The following is a 16,457-nucleotide window of genomic DNA, read 5'->3' on the forward strand; positions in this document are numbered from 1 at the left end:
GAAGGAAGGAAGGAAGGAAGGAAGGAAGGAAGGAAGGAAGGAAGGGAGGGAGGGAGGAAGGAAGGAAGACAATTGTAAGCAAGTCAGTAGAGCTATGTTCTGTTGTGAATTAATACTTAGTAAAACATTTCTAGAGATCACTATGATAAAAGATATAGGAATAACACTACAAGCACTACCATGCTCAGGGCAGATGGTGCTAATGGAATACAATATTATTTCTCATGGAAACTGGACTTGACCTTACAATCCTTTCTCCACATTACATTCCAGATAGCCATCACTAAATCCATGCAATGAAGTACTTGAGATAAAACCTATTTGGCATATCTCTGCTAAATGTATGTTTGTTTCTATTGCCCAGCTTGATATAATTCTGTGTCCGTTATTTCAAAAACTAAGATTTATGCTGCCATAGGAAAATGGCCATGGATGCAAAATTTTAAAAAGAAATATTATTTATTATGTACTTACTCTATTCTATGTAGTGATTAGTTCTTTTAATGCATTATCTTTGTCCTTCCCAGGAGCAGATATACTTATAAATGCAACAAAAATATTAAACTAACAACATTATGAGATACATACTGCTATCTCTCCTTTACAAATGATAAAATTGAGGATCAGATTATTAAAATGAGTTATACAAGATGACAACTTACTATTACCATTTTGAGTAAAGACAAATACAAATATGAGTACAGGCAGAGAAAAATACATAATCATGTCTTGAACTACAATCCTTTTTGGACCCTACAATTACTCCCCACCATCCTTAGCTACTATAAAAACACCCACTTCACACAATTCCGCCATGAGGTCCTTTTTTTATTCTTTAGAATCCAGATGTTATTTTTTACAATGTTAGTACTGAGTTCATTTTCCCCAAATCCACTTTTTATTTTTATTTTTTGCCTTTACCAATACATTTATTACCAAGTGTTATTTTATATCAAGAACATATAATGTCTAGAATTATGTGCAATGATCAGAAATCCACCAGAGAATACATAGTTTTAGTTTAATAGGGCTTTGAATAAATGAACTTTGTTTTAAAGAGATCACAATATTTCTTTTGACATAACTCCATACATTTACATCCTCTACCGGAGCATTCATTTACACTAAAAATAAGGATTCAAGACTTATACCTAAAAGGCAGTGCCTATTTTTTATGGTTACTGTAATCTTTGATAACAAATAAAGCTTAAAAATCATAAACTAATATTAAATTTAAACTATAGGGTGTCCCAAACAATGTATATACACACTATGAATAATTGTAAAGGCAGTGTTTATTGAAATACATTTCATTTTCAAAATTGAGCTATCAGTTGTTAAAGTGTATAACAACTTTTTAGTTTTGGGATACCCTGTATAATAATGAATTGCAGATATAAAAGTATCTTTTTTATTTAGTGCTTCAAGTCTATTTTTAAATAAATCTTTATTGTTGAAAGTATTACATATTGCCCTTCTCCCCCCAGCATTGCCCTCTACCACTCCCCTACCCCCCAAGCCTTCACCACCCACTGTCTGTGTCCTTGGGTTAAAATGGAACTACCATTTGACCCTGTGATCCCACTTCTAGGAATATATCCCAAGAAATCAGAAACAACACCCATAAAGAATATATGCATCCCTATGTTCATAACAGCACAATTTGCAATAGCTAAGATTTGGAAACAGCCTAAGTGCCCATCAGCAGATGAATGGATTAAAAAGCCATGGCACATCTGCACAATGGAATACTATCCAGCTATAAAAAATAAATAATTCTTACCATTTGCAACAGCATGGATGGACCTAGAGATCATTATGCTAAGCAAAATAAGCCAGTCAGAGAAAGATAAGTATCACATCATCTCATTCATATGTGGAATCTAAGGACCAACATAAACTGATGAACAAAAATAGACCCAGAAACATAGAAGCATCAGACAGACTGTAAAACCTCAGAGGGAGGCAGGGGAGGGTAGAGGGGGGAGAAGAGATTAACCAATGAACCCCAATCCAATTTAATTTTCTGGACTGGTCCTCAAAATGCTCATTCCTGGGAAAATGACATTCCCCACTTCAGGGTCTCCAGGGTCTGTCTTATCAGTTTCCCTATTTCCGATCTTTATTTCAAAACATTGTTACCTGTTTAATTGACTAGCTTTTTGAAGTTAATGAAGTGGCCCTCATGTTTAATTCTGGCACAGGCAGACAAAAACCTCAGGATTTTCAAGATAAAATGTACACCCCCAAAATGAACTGACATATACATGGAGGCCCTGGATAAATTGTTTCCATTGTCATTTGTAATATGTCATATACCTTGACTTAAAGCTGTTGATTTCTGTTAGCACTGAAAATGTAAAGCTTCTAAGTCCTGACTCACTCTAAATAATGCTGGTAGTAGGCCTTTAAGTAAAAAGCCATAGGTCCAACACCTACCTCTGTTACAGCTCATATCAGAATCTAATTGCCATTTCTTGTGTTCATGTCTATAATTCCTTTTCCCCCTTGAAGACAGACACTGAATCTTATTTTTGTTTGTGTGCAACTACATCGTAGTTATACAAAGTATTTGAATAACAAATGACTGCTATATTGGAATATCACAAAAACACAAGCCTAATATGGGTTCTGGAAGAAATGCCACTTTATGTTTATATAAAGCAAATGATAGAAATGCTCTAATGTTGTAGACAAGAGTAAACTGGAGGGAAAGATATTTCACTGATTTGAAAGCAAAGTCCCCAAAGAGTTTAAGTCAAGACTAGTCTCCATTTATTTCCTTGTAATTTCAATGCAGCACAATATTAACAAATTTACAGTTGAATAAATATTTAGAGTTTAAACAGTACTCTGATATTAAGAGCATTTAGACATAATATTAATAAATGTGTCTTAAAATGTATAATTGTAATATATATATATATATATATATATATAAATGTTACTCATATAGTAGTGATACTTGTATTATTATAACAAAACTAGAGGCCCGATGCATGAAATTCATGCAAGGGGCTCAGCCCTTGCAGCCCTGGCTGCCTCTCAGCCCCGAGGCCCGTCCCCCGCCCACTGGTCCTTAGGCCTGTCAAGGAGATTAATCCTTTAAAACAGTAATTTCAATCCTTCCCTTTCCCTCAAGGGATTTAACTCAATTTCATGAAGGCCGGCTATAAATGGTAGGCTGCTGTTCTGCCTAAAAATTATGTTGTGTTTTTCTGCTTGTTTAAAAAAGACTCAATGTGAGGTTTTATTCTTTAAAATAAGCAAACCAACCCTCCAAGACTAAAGCCCCATTCTTAGTGACTAAATTTACTATTCACCCTGCTGGTTCTTATCTGAAAACAGTGCTGTGTGGATATTTTATCTGGGAAGAAAAATAGTTTATTGGATTGGGAAATCATTTTTATAGGGAAGTCTGAATATAATAGATGGGGTGCAAATTGTGTGTGTGTGTGTGTGTGTGTGTGTGTACATGCATACACACGCATGCATGCACCTGCACAGGCCCATACACTCGTGGGAGATCAAGTGTTTTAGCTTTGGATTGAAACTCAGGAATTGGGTTTATTTGACTTGCACACTCCAGTACACTTTCTCCCCTTCATGACTCTCCTCTCTCTGAGACCTAGTCAACTCAGCTTTCCTAATCTTCAGTTTACATGTCAATTCTTCAGGTAAGTTTCTGAATGCCTCCCCTTTTGCAAACTCAGCACAATTACAACTATTTAATATAATTCTCAATAGACTGCAAGTGTCATGAGGACTAGAATATTTTCTGATTGTCCACTGCTCTATTTCCAGAGTTGGCTGGGCAGTGGGCTTGTAAGTATTCGCTGGAAAGAAAGAAGGAAGAAAGTGGCCTTCATTCCTCTGATAATCTTTTGAAATCATTGAAGTGTTTGGTTCCAACATTCCCTCTTTTGTTGATTTGGTAGAAATCTTACATAGTGCTCTTCCTAAAACACAAATTTCTCATCATTTCTTGTAAATGTTAAAGTAATTTAAACTTTGCAAGCTTTTATAAATAGAAAAAATATACTTTTCTGTTGCAATTAATTAGATTTGGACATATTAATATAATTTTTGCAATAGCCAAACACCAAGACATTGTTGACTTAAATTCCCAAGATGCCATGATTCATATCCAGAGATATACCCATCTTCTGACTTCCCATTAACTAAGATAAACTCCAATGTAAAAAAAAAATCACACTTGTTATGCTGAATTTGTGATGGTCCTTACATTGCACACTTCTCTATTATTTCTTAAGTAAATTATAATAACAATAAAATGGAAATATTAAGGTATTACCAGATCTTTTAACAACAAAGTGTCCTAGTGCCTATTCTCAAAATGTACGAACTAGCATATTTTTTCTACATATTTTTCTTTTTAGTTCAATATCTGGGTGCTCAGGAAACAGTTCCTTTGTTGTGAATGAACTTAAGTTTTACAATTGTCTGGCGCTGTTAGCTTTGAAAGTGCTTGGCTTTGATATAGTTTCTCTGTCCAAAAAGATATTGGCTTGGGTATATAAAGATTTTATTGCTATTTATAATGGACAGACCTCTGATGGAAATGTGGGAATGATAAAGCAGGTAGGTTAAGAAATATTTTCCAGACAGAAAAAAAATGCCTTTTACTCTCCTCTTAGTGGTGAAATGAACTGAGCTCGACATAGACAGTGGTAACATGGAATAAGTGCACATTAATAAAGGAATATTAGATAAGGAAATAAGCCCTGCTTCTTTTTATAATGAACTCTAAAACCCTATGTTTAACTATATGTATTAGACAATAATTTTAATGAGAAAAAGAGGAAAGAATTTTATTCTCTTACTAATGGGTATGACGTAACAAAATGTCAAATACGGTTAAGGGCTGCTTTTTACTTCAGCACTCAGAGGCTGAAAAGGTGCTGCTGTTTTCCTTTCTATTTAGTGCTAATAATGAAGAAATCTTAAAGGTTGCATAGAAAACAGTATTGTAAAACAGTTCATTTTATATCCACATTGTTTTATAGCAAAACTCCGAGAGTCCTGCTTTGATCCAGGCAATATAATGAATGGCACCAGACTTGGGATGGATTATAAATTAGGGTCAACAGTCACCTATTACTGCGATGCTGGTTATGTTCTTCAAGGTTATTCAACACTCACCTGTATCATGGGAGATGATGGACGACCTGGATGGAATAGAGCCTTACCAAGCTGTCATGGTAAGAAATATATATATTTCTAATAATTATTATTAGAAAGAGTCAATAAATGTTTAAAGTCAGTTCTGTGTTTTAAAAATATCAACCAATTAACATACAACCTACAAATGTGGAATAGCAATGCAGTGATTTTATCAAAGATTTTTAAATTGGATTCAATAAAGACATGGTTTTGGAAAGTGTTTATATTCCCAGGTGTCTCTAAAACAATGTGTATGTTATGGTAGGTGAGCTAACTGAGAGCACCAATAGGGCCTGTTTAGTTCATTTGTGTTCAGGACTTAGAGGATTTCCTGAAATCATTAGGTACCTAGAAAATACTGGATGAGTAAATAAGGAACAAACATAATACAACTGATATTTCAAACGAAGTAGATAAATGCAACAACTTAAATAGTGTCATCTTTTTGTGGTAAATTTCTATAGAAATAGGAACATAGAAAATATATATTTCTAAGAATTAGGTTGTCTAAAAGCAAAAACCAAATCAGAGCTGCTTAGGTAGCTTCAGTAGCACAAGGAAAACTCACAGACATAGAAGGATGGAGAAGGACCTAAAACTGGTTTCAGTGACATAATATCAGGTATGAGATTGCCAGATGGGCTCCAGCAGAGTTAGTAAAAACCAGGGTACCAGAATCAGATTGACAAAGGATCAGACAATGATCATAGCCAGGAGAAGACTTCTGATACTGTAAATACAATTAAGGGGAAAAGACATAATATTTTTGAGATTAAGGCAATTACTGATCAGAGAGGCACCTGAAACAGATCATACCTTCACTTGGGGAATGAAATCTGCTGAGCAGTTAGCTGCAATAAATGAACAGCTCTTTGGGAATGATTTTGAAGAGATCATCCAGTGAGCAAAAGAGGGGAAACTGTGAACGTCCCCAGTTAACAATGAAGCAGGTTTTGATGATGGTGATTCAGTATTTTATGAATATATTTCTGGATAAATTCCTAAAGTATTTTCCAAAATAAGGATCAGTTCACCACTTTATGGAACTGGTGACTTTTGGCCTTTCCAAAAACCCATATCTTAGTGTTAAGCAGAAAGTCAAACACAGAGTGCTTTAGAAATTATTTGAATGAAAACCAGACATCCTATATAATAAAAGGCTAATATGCAAATTGACCAAACAGTGGAATGACCGGTTGCTATGATGCGTACTGACCACCAGGGGCCAGATACTCAATGCCGGAGCTGCCCTCTGGTCAGTGCGCTCCAACGGGGGATCTCCACCAGAAGCTGGGATCACAGCTCCACAGAAGTGCTAAGGATGTCTGACTGCCAGCTTAGGCCCACTCCCTGTGAGGAGCAGGCCTAAGCCATCAGTTGGACATCCCCTGAGGGCTGCCAGACTGCAAGAGGGTGCAGCCCAGGCTGAGGGACACCCCTCTCCCGAGTGCACGATTTTTTGTGCACTGGGCCTCTAGTCTTAAAATAAAATGACAGAGAGTTCTATTGCAGACCATGGGAATTTTTTTGTTCTAGCTGTTGGAGATGGATATTATAACTAAATAAAATAATTATATTAGAAAAAATAATATTGCACATTCAAAAATCATGTTTGTATATAACTATATTTATGAGGATAGAGACACAGTGGGGGAAAAAGTCAGTAAGGAGAGAGAGATAATGATATCACTATGGAAAGTTATCACAGACTCTCTAGTCAGATGAATGATTCTGATTTTTGTACAATATTGACCATGGAGATGATCTCATCTAGGGCCGACTTTCCAAACTATGGGTCACCACCATGAGTCATAAAATCAATCCACTGGGTCATGGCTAGCATTTTTACAAATGATATAAAATTTTAGTAAAATAAAGCAAATTAGAAGAACAGAAAAACACTATAATTCAAAGAACACAGTAAGAATAAGTATAATATTTGTGCAACTGTTTTTGGTTATATACAGAGATAAATAAAATGCAATAAATATATATAGGTGTGTATCTTTATGTAGGTGTTTATGTTTTCATTGATATAAACTGTATTTCTTACTATGAATGTTAGTGGAAAAAATACACCCAACAACCCTGATCGGATGGTTAAAAATATGGATTTTTTGTGTCTAATACACATGGTAATTTTTTCTAGTTGTGTAATATTCATGTATTCGAATTATATGTGTGTGATTTCTAACTTAAACACAAGTTATTTCACTGCTCTATGCTTATTGTCGCTAATCTAAACAATAGGGAAAACTGAAATTTTTTACTTCAAAATGTTGTTATAAGAAATAAAGAAAAGGTAGATATCTACTAAATGGTCATTCTGTTATTAAAATTGCGGGCTAGTTCTTGACTTTAATTGATGATTTCATCTATCAGAAGATGAAGGGAATAAAAAGAAAATTATTTTGTATTTAATTCTCACAAAGAGAAAAAGAATCAGTGTATGGCATGGAAATTAATAGGAAATTTAAGAAAAAGAGTGATTATATTGTCTTATAATTTAGAGTTACACAGAAGGGAAATCTGTTTAAGCCAGAAAAACATACTAAAGCACTTTTCAAAATATACTGTCAGTGATCATTAAGAAACTTTGGGAAATTTTGGGAGCCAGACAAAAAATAACCAAAAATTCTGATGGAGAAAACTCAAAGGATACAGAAAATTATAGATAAAAAAATAGGTGTTAAACACTGGGATAAATGATTAAATAGATGGCTTTCATTGATTTAGGTAAGAAAGACAAGAGAACCAGAGTTTAGCATGCATTCACTCGGTATATACCTGCCTAAACTAAGCCTATTCTTTTTGAATAGTGTTTTTTTTTTTTTTAATTTTTATTGATAGGTCATACCAATGCCAATTTCAGCATGGAATATGCCATAACATATACAAATAAATTCCTCTGAACAAAAAATATTTTATGGGCTCATTTAGAGCCCAATTAAGTATATTATGCAATGTTGGTTGAATGATAATATCTATAGACATTGTAGAGGGAAGAATAGATGTGCATTCTAATCCTCTCACTGTACCTATAGCCTAGGGCAGTGATGGCGAACCTATGACACGCGTGTCAGAGGTGACACGCAAACTCATTTTTTTGGTTGATTTTTCTTTGTTAAATGGCATTTAAATATATAAAATAAATATCAAAAATATAAGTCTTTGTTTTACTATGGTTGCAAATATCAAAAAATTTCTATATGTGACACGGCACCAGAGTTAAGTTAGGGTTTTCCAAAATGCTGACAAATTAACACAACACATACAGAAGACCTAGTAAAATTTCAACAAGAAGCATATCATTAGAAAACATGCATTGCATGTTATATTTTAGTTGAACTAGTATACTTTTGTCATTTTAATATTAATTAAATATAATTGATTAATGTCATCGTATGGCTACATATTCACCTCTTTCTGAAGGTAGTGCAGGAGTTTGGTATTTTTAAATTTCTTAAGAGAAAACATTTTATCAATTAAGTGGATATCACTTGACTTTTAACCATAATGCCAAAGTATTATGGAAAACAAATAAAAGTTATTCAATGCATGCTTTACGCCATTATAGCAAAACTAAGATACATTTATGTTAAAAATATAACCACAACTGTTAATTTCTAGTATATTTGAAGGAAAAAATCCATGTTTTAGAATTAGATATGTTAAACTAAAAAATGGTTTAAAAATAAGCAAAAAGCCCGGGTCAACTCTGTAATTTTGTTCAGTTTATTTATTTTGCATATCTAAGTGAGATAATATTGTATAACTTGAAGGTTGTTAGGACAATTATATTAAGTAACTTATTTAAAGCATTTGGTCCTGTCATTGTTAATGTCACACAGTAAGGAGAGATTAATACATTTTAGGGTGTTTTTTTTTTTCTATTTAATAAGGATAAGACATATCTATTTGTTTCCCTTCATAGTCATTGCATAGAAATCCCAAATACACAGGACTGGCTGACTTTTAGATTTATTGATTTAATAGTTTAAGAGTCAAAATTAGTGTGTAAAGCATATGCATTAACGCAAGAGGGTTTGTTGTTTATACGAATATATTATTTTTAATTAAGGTAAATTTTGTATTTTTACTAAAGTAAAATATGCATAAGTGCTGTAACTAAAATACAATACGAATAGCTTACCATTTAAAGCAATGGTCATTTCCTCTATTCTCTTATTCTTCAGCTGAGTCTTCTAATAGGTTCTATTTCTAATTGATCCAATGGGCCAACCTGTGACCCTGCATAACATATGAAGCTCCATTTCTTGATTCACCAACTCTAGACAATATTTATTGATTTCCTGAAATAATAGATAAAGAGTATGTCATATCCATAGCCCCTTTCTTCAGTGTTCCTGATACATATTACTTTTGGTTTTTCTAATAATTGCCTTTGTCACGTGTTACTTTGCTTATACTGCTATTTCTAACTTCATCAGTGTTTGAGTGTTGGGTGGCTACACTCTGCTGCTTTTCATGCCAAGTTTTTTTGGAGATTTTGACTGACTGATAGGCTTTGCTTTAGAAGACATAAGTAGGGACTATTGAACTGTGATTAGCAAATGCCAAAATAAGGAGATAAAGTTTTTATTTTTATATAAAAATAAACATGACCATACGCTGCAAACTCTTTAAATACAACCATACATATTTTCCTTTTTCTATAATATTGCCTTAGTGTTACCTTAGTCTCTCAACATAAACTTACTAAGTCTTGGGATACTTATTACCTTTTAGCATGAAACATGTTAATTTATACAAGGAGGCCCTAAGTAAATATTTTTTTAACCTGAACTGAACCATAAGAATGCACCAAGTTATTCTATTTCAGAGTATAGATTATTATCACTGTTAAGGATTAAACATACATTTGAAATCTTAAGAAAATCTTTTTAAGAGCTTATGTCGGACACTGGGAGATTATTTTCTTCAGAAGTAGATCCAAAATGATATCATCCTGTGCTAAGTCCTGCCCAGAGATGAGAAACCCTGCAGATTATCTCATGAGACTGTCACACACATTAAATGATAGCAGAACAGGACATATATATATATACCTGCAATTCACTTTGGATATAAAAATGTGTTTAGAAAATGATTTCTTCCCTTGTTATTTTTCATATTTTGAAAAGTATCTGTTGAAACAAAATTATCTTCTATCATTCTTATCCATAATCTGATTCAATATTAGGTAAAAGTAATAAAACACAAACAGTGACTGATTCATATTTTCCCCTTAAAATTCATCATTTGATTTATTTCCCCTAATGGCATTGGATTTGTTTATATAAACACATCTCTACCCTGATCTAGGCTGCCGGCTATCTCCTAACTCTTATCCTATTCCCCAACTAGTTTCTTCCCTCCCCTGTTTCTCCAGTCTCTTCTGAACACAGCAACATAGTCTTAAAAGCATATGTAAGATTATATCACATATTTGCTCAAAATCTACCAGTGGTTTCCCAAATCTGAATAAATGCCAAAGATCTTATAATGTTCTACTTAATCTTCCTCTATGCACCCTACCTCTCTACCATTCTCCCTCTACCACACAACTGAGCCACACTGGCCTCCTTCATGTTTCTTCAAAGCACTGCTCACACTTCTGTATCGGGGCTTTTGCATTTGCTGTCATTTCTGTCTGAATGCTGTTTCCCCAGCTCCCTGGCTGGCTAGCTCTCTGACTTCCTTGAGCCATATGATTGCTTTTCTTCTTAGTAGAATAAAACCTTCTATTTATTCTCCCACTACTCCCTAAAGCTCAAGAGTGGACTCATATATACATGTCTAAAATTAAAACAATTTATCCTGGGTAAAGATATCTCTTATGTGTGCAAAAGCCTTAGTTATTTCAAGGCCTTAGAATTTTGAAAAGTAAAAACCATTAACCTTGAGAGTATTGGTCACAATAATAATCATTTTTTAATTGAAGTAAAATTGACATATAACATCATATTAGTTTATTCAGGTATACAACATAATGATTTGACATTTGTATATATTGACAAATGATCACCATAATAAGTGTAGTTAATATCCATCACCACACATAGTTACAAAAAATGTTTTTCTTGCGATGAGGACTTTTAAGATCTACTCCCTGCCAACTTCAACTATGAATACAGTATTATTAACTATAGTCATCATGCGATACATTACAGCCCTCTGACTTATTTATTTTATAACTGGACCAATGCAATATACTTGATCTTTTCCATTTCCATGGCAATGGGAAAGATCAAGTATATTGCATATGTAGTGAGCATTCAATTGATAATTATAATAATAAGACCCTAAGAATATATGTATTTGGACTCTTAAATAATTACTAGTTTGCCAATTATTCTAAAGAAGAAATAGCATCATTCATTATACTTTAGGCTTTCAAACGCACCAATTATCAGCCTGATCCTGCACTAACAGGGATAAGAACATGAATTCACTGTGGTCCTTTCCTGTAGAGAGCTACAATCTGATGAGATACAGACAGATAAGGTCCATTGCTAGAAATAAAAGCAAAGTGCTGTGAGCACAGCATGGAGGTGCATCTGACCTAGTTACAAAGAGAGAGCAGGGAGGTCTTCCCAATAAAAGTGATGCAGGAACTGAATCTTAAAATTAGAAATAAGAAGGAGTCAGGTGAGATATAAGACAAGCGGGAATGGTGCATTTAACCCGTAAGGTTCAGCATATGTGAACATATAGTAAAAAGAGTCAATGGAATTTTGGATAGAAATGAAAGCTGTTCAATAGGGAAAGCACATAGAAGGAATGATGAGAGGTAATAGCTTACCTGTGTTGAGCACAATATGAAGTTTCGTACCCATATCATTTTACACCACACCACAGCTCCATGACTTAGGGAGTACTGATATTCTCGTTTTACAGATGAGGAAACTAAGACACAGAAAGTGGTTCAGTCTTTTGTTCAAAGTCACACTTGCCTAACAGTCTTGTTTTGGAGTCCATGCTCTTACTCACTTTCCTATGGGTAGGCTGGTTAATTCTTCAAATGACCTGTATTGACCTTCTTATGTCTCTAGAGCCTAAGGGTACCTGGCATATTTTAGTTGGTTAGATGTTTCAAGAAAGGATGCGTGACGTCAAGATTAAGTTATGAGACTGAGCCTGAAATCTTCCTCCAAGGCTACATGTAAGAATTAAGGGAAGGTAAATCCCTACGGATAATTGATAAAAGCATTTATCTAAAGTACATTTTTCCATTTTATTTGAAATCAACTTGGCACAGAATACAAATGGCGTAATAGATATAGTCAGTGTTAACTCAGTTCTTTTGAAAATCTGCAACTTATTTTATTTGTTTGTTAATCCTCACCTGAGGCTATTTTTCCATTGATTTTTAGAGAGTGGAAGGGAGGGGGAGAGACAGAGAGAGAGAAACATGGATGTGAGAGAGACACATCAATTGGTTGCCTCTGGCACATGCCCCGACCAGGGCCAGGGATGGAGCCTGCAACCAAGGTATGTGCCCTTGACTGGAATTGAACCCAGGATCCTTTAGTCCAAGGGCCGATGCTCTATCCACTGAGTGAAACCGGCTAGGGCTGCAGCTTATTTTTAACAACTTTATTTCACTCATGCTAACCTAAGTCTTGGATTCTGGGGGTGGAAATTAAAAGAATCAAGAAACTGGATCACTGATGATCCATAAGTCTGTCCAAAGTGCATAAATTTGAATATGTTACTATTAGACATCTAGTAGTTATCTGACATCATTCTTTGTTCAACTGCCAACTAACTATATAAGGAATGATAAAAACTTTTTTTAAAATATATTTTATTGATTTTTCACAGAGAGGAAGGGAGAGGGATAGAGAGTTAGAAACATCGATGAGAGAGAAACATCGATCACCCACCTCCTGCACACCTCCTACTGGGGATGTGCCCGCAACCAAGGTACATGCCCTTGACCGGAACCGAACCTGGGACCCTTCAGTCCGAAGGCCAACGCTCTATCCATATCCACTGAAAACCGGCTAGGGCTGATAAAAACTTTTTAAAAAAAACCCTCTTACCCTATCAAATCAAGGAAAACTTTGAAATAAACAAAAAAAAAATTATTTATCTTGTAATTATAGCTTTTCAACTTTATAGTTATCTCTCATTAGTAACCTCATGTGGCCTACTTTTAATTAAATCATATTGTTAGACTCTATGAAGAAATAAATAACTGAACTTTTATTCCAGATCTCCTGCTTAAATGGCATAACTTGCCTTAGATTGATTCCTTATTTCAACTGTCCTGGAAGTGTATACAGTTTTGAGATGTGAAAAAAGTCTGGAGTCCCATTTCATTATAAATGTACATAGAGATTATCTAGTCTAATATACTGAACTATTATAATTTTATCTCATTTAAATATATGATATAAATAAATCATGTAGATGAAAGATTCATAAAACAAAGACTTAGTGGTAAATTATTTCTGAGTATCATCAAATATCTGCCTTTCATCAGCTACACATAGGAATTTTGTTCATAGACATAATATACAGATTATGTATGAAAACCATGTTCTACAAAGAAGTGAAATGTATTTTGTATTGAAACAAATTAAGGTAGTATTGGGATAAGACCAAAGCATATTTCATTTTCATAGGATGGAAGGAAAGTATTATTTAAAAGGAAATGGAAAGAGGGGCAGATGTTACTAAGCACCTAATTCTTCCAGGCACACTTATGTACCTTACCACTCCAGTTGGCCTCCTGCCTGCTAGCCTAGAGAATCACTGACATTGTTATAAATCCATCCCTGCTGCTGTGGATTCTGGAGCATACTACGTAGATTGCCCATGTAAAAAGCAACTTGATTGCAAATCAATGGCAGTAATTCACAGAATATTTTCTTGTGACCACGGATTTGGAGCTCATATTTAAACCATTTTTATTTCCCCTGCCTTTGGCATCTGAATGGCTGCTCTGTATCTCCAGAGGGGTAGTCACCTGGATGGGTAGCCTCTCGTTGTACTAAGATGCCTCCATTCTCTGCTATCAGGTACTCTATTTTTAAGTCAGACTTCAAACATAACTTTCAAATGTTCTGCCAGGTTTTGCAGAAAAACAGAAAAGAATTTATTTATACAGAAAGTTGAATCAACACCCTGGCCAGGTGGTTTAGTTGGTTGGAGCGTCATTGTACACTAAAAGGTTGAGGGATGATTCCTGATCAGGGTACACCTAGGTTGTGAGTTCGATCCCAGTATGGGCATGTGTGGGAGGCAAGCAAATGATGCTTCTCTCTCACATAGATGTCTCTCTCTCTCTCTCTCTCTCTCTCTCTCGCTCCTCTTCCTCTCTCTCTAAAATCAATTTTAAAAAGGCATGTCGTCAGGTGAGAATTGAAGAAAAAAAAGTTTAAAAAATCAAGTTAGCCGAAACCGGTTTGGCTCAGTGGATAGAGCGTCAGCCTGCGTACTGAGAGGTCCCGGGTTCCATTCCGGTCAAGGGCATGTACCTGGGTTGCGGGCACATCCCCAGTCGGGGATGTGCGAGAGGCAGCTGACCAATGTTTCTCTCGCATCGATGTTTCTGACTCTCTCTGTCTCTCTCCCTTCCTCTCTGTGAAAAATCAATAAAATATATTAAAAAAATAAATAAATAAATAAATAAAAAAATAAAAATAAAAAACCAAGTTAAATTAACCCAGTGATTCTTTCCTTATCTATAATAATAAAAGCATTATATGCTAATTAGACCAGACAGCCGAATGTCCTACCGGATGTCCTTCTGTGCAAAGCTGCAGTGGCTGTGATGGCCAAGGGCAGGCAGCGTGGCAGCCAGCAGTGGCAGCAGTGGTGGGGTGATGGGGGCGGCGCCTTCCCCTGATCAGCCCGGTCACCTCCCACAGAGGGAAGCCAGACTGAGACTTTGGCTGTCAGTAGGACATCCCCTGAGGGCTCCCGGACTGTGAGAGGGGGGCAGTCCCGACTGAGGGCACCCCCCTTTCACGAATTTTCGTGCACCAGGCCTCTAGCTGATACATAAAATAATGTATATAACAATAACTATTAGAAGTCATGGTGTGGTATACATTGTATTACATAATGGTATTAAGGTAATAAGACAAGAGACATTTATAATGAAATGGGACTCCAGACTGGATCATGAACAGTCAAATCTCTACCTTCATTAGGAAAACAAAAATCCTACTAACAAAGGTCATTCCACAAAACCTTGAAGAGAAAGAAAGCAGTTTTAGTATTGAATAAGCATATCCGGAATACAATACACATTGTAGCCAGTTTGTGAAACACACTAGGAAGACCAGACAGAATCTCATGCAAATGTAGACTAGTACATTTAAAAAAGAACAAAGAACACTATCTCCTTGAAAGACCAATTGATGCACCTTGTCTCTTATATCTATTGTTAAGAACCCTGAGTTTATTTCAGAAGTATGTGTTTATATTTCCAAAGGTCAGACAGCCAGCAGCCTCGCACTGTAAAATGGAAAAGGTTGCTCCATTATATTTCTGAGGAGACACTCTGAGAGAGGAGAGGGGAAACTGCTGTTTCTTCCCTTTTATAAAATACAGAAAAATTTTCATTTTACTAGTACATTTACACTTCAACCAGTGAGCCATTCACTCCAAGATTCCTAATGGATATGTATGCATACAAGGAGACAATATAGAACTTGTCTCTGGGAAACCAGGAATTTGGTTTCAGGTCCCAAAACAGAAATCTAGTTAGTTACATTGAAATGGGAGAGTTAGTGAGTAAATATGAACCATATTTAGGCTATGGTTCTAAATAGCCTTAAACTTGAGCCAATCCTATAACTGGGCATTTCTCCCCAAGTTCCAAATCTGAGGTTTAGAACTTTTCTGATTCAGGGAAGAATTGATCTGTACTGTTAGGAAGAGACAAAAGAGCAGAAAAGAAAGAATCCTCCAATAAAACTAATATTTTTTAGATCTCCTTAGGCCAAAGCAACAATCTGTGAGGCAAGCTCCCTTAAGGAAGAGAGTAGATGAATCTAATTCGCACAGGGTTTCCGTGTGTGTGTATGTGTGTGTGTATGTGTGTATGTGTGTGTGTGTGTGTGTGTGTTGTGTGTGCAGTCTTATGAACCAAATAGACCTTAGAACCATCTTTTTAAGTATAAAATAAAATAAAATACATAAACTTGAAAGATAAATTAATTACAATGTACTTAAAATCTGTAATAAAAACCACATTTGATGTAATAATATGTTGCTTCTTAATCAGTGCCTTAATTAAAAGTTATAGCATCAGG

General features: G+C 35.2%; 1 protein-coding gene across 1 annotated transcript in view; it reads left to right on the forward strand.

Moving 5' to 3' along the window:
* CSMD3 (CUB and Sushi multiple domains 3) overlaps nucleotides 1–16,457 on the forward strand; it is an 888,294-nt gene that overhangs the window by 649,753 nt on the left and 222,084 nt on the right. Inside the window, exon 31 of the mRNA XM_005869050.2 lies at nucleotides 5,028–5,222. Coding sequence (XP_005869112.1) covers nucleotides 5,028–5,222 — 195 coding nt within the window. The remainder of the gene's footprint in view (nucleotides 1–5,027; nucleotides 5,223–16,457) is intronic.

Source organism: Myotis brandtii, unplaced genomic scaffold, assembly GCF_000412655.1.
Source record: "Myotis brandtii unplaced genomic scaffold, ASM41265v1 scaffold285, whole genome shotgun sequence".
NCBI lineage: Eukaryota > Metazoa > Chordata > Mammalia > Chiroptera > Vespertilionidae > Myotis > Myotis brandtii.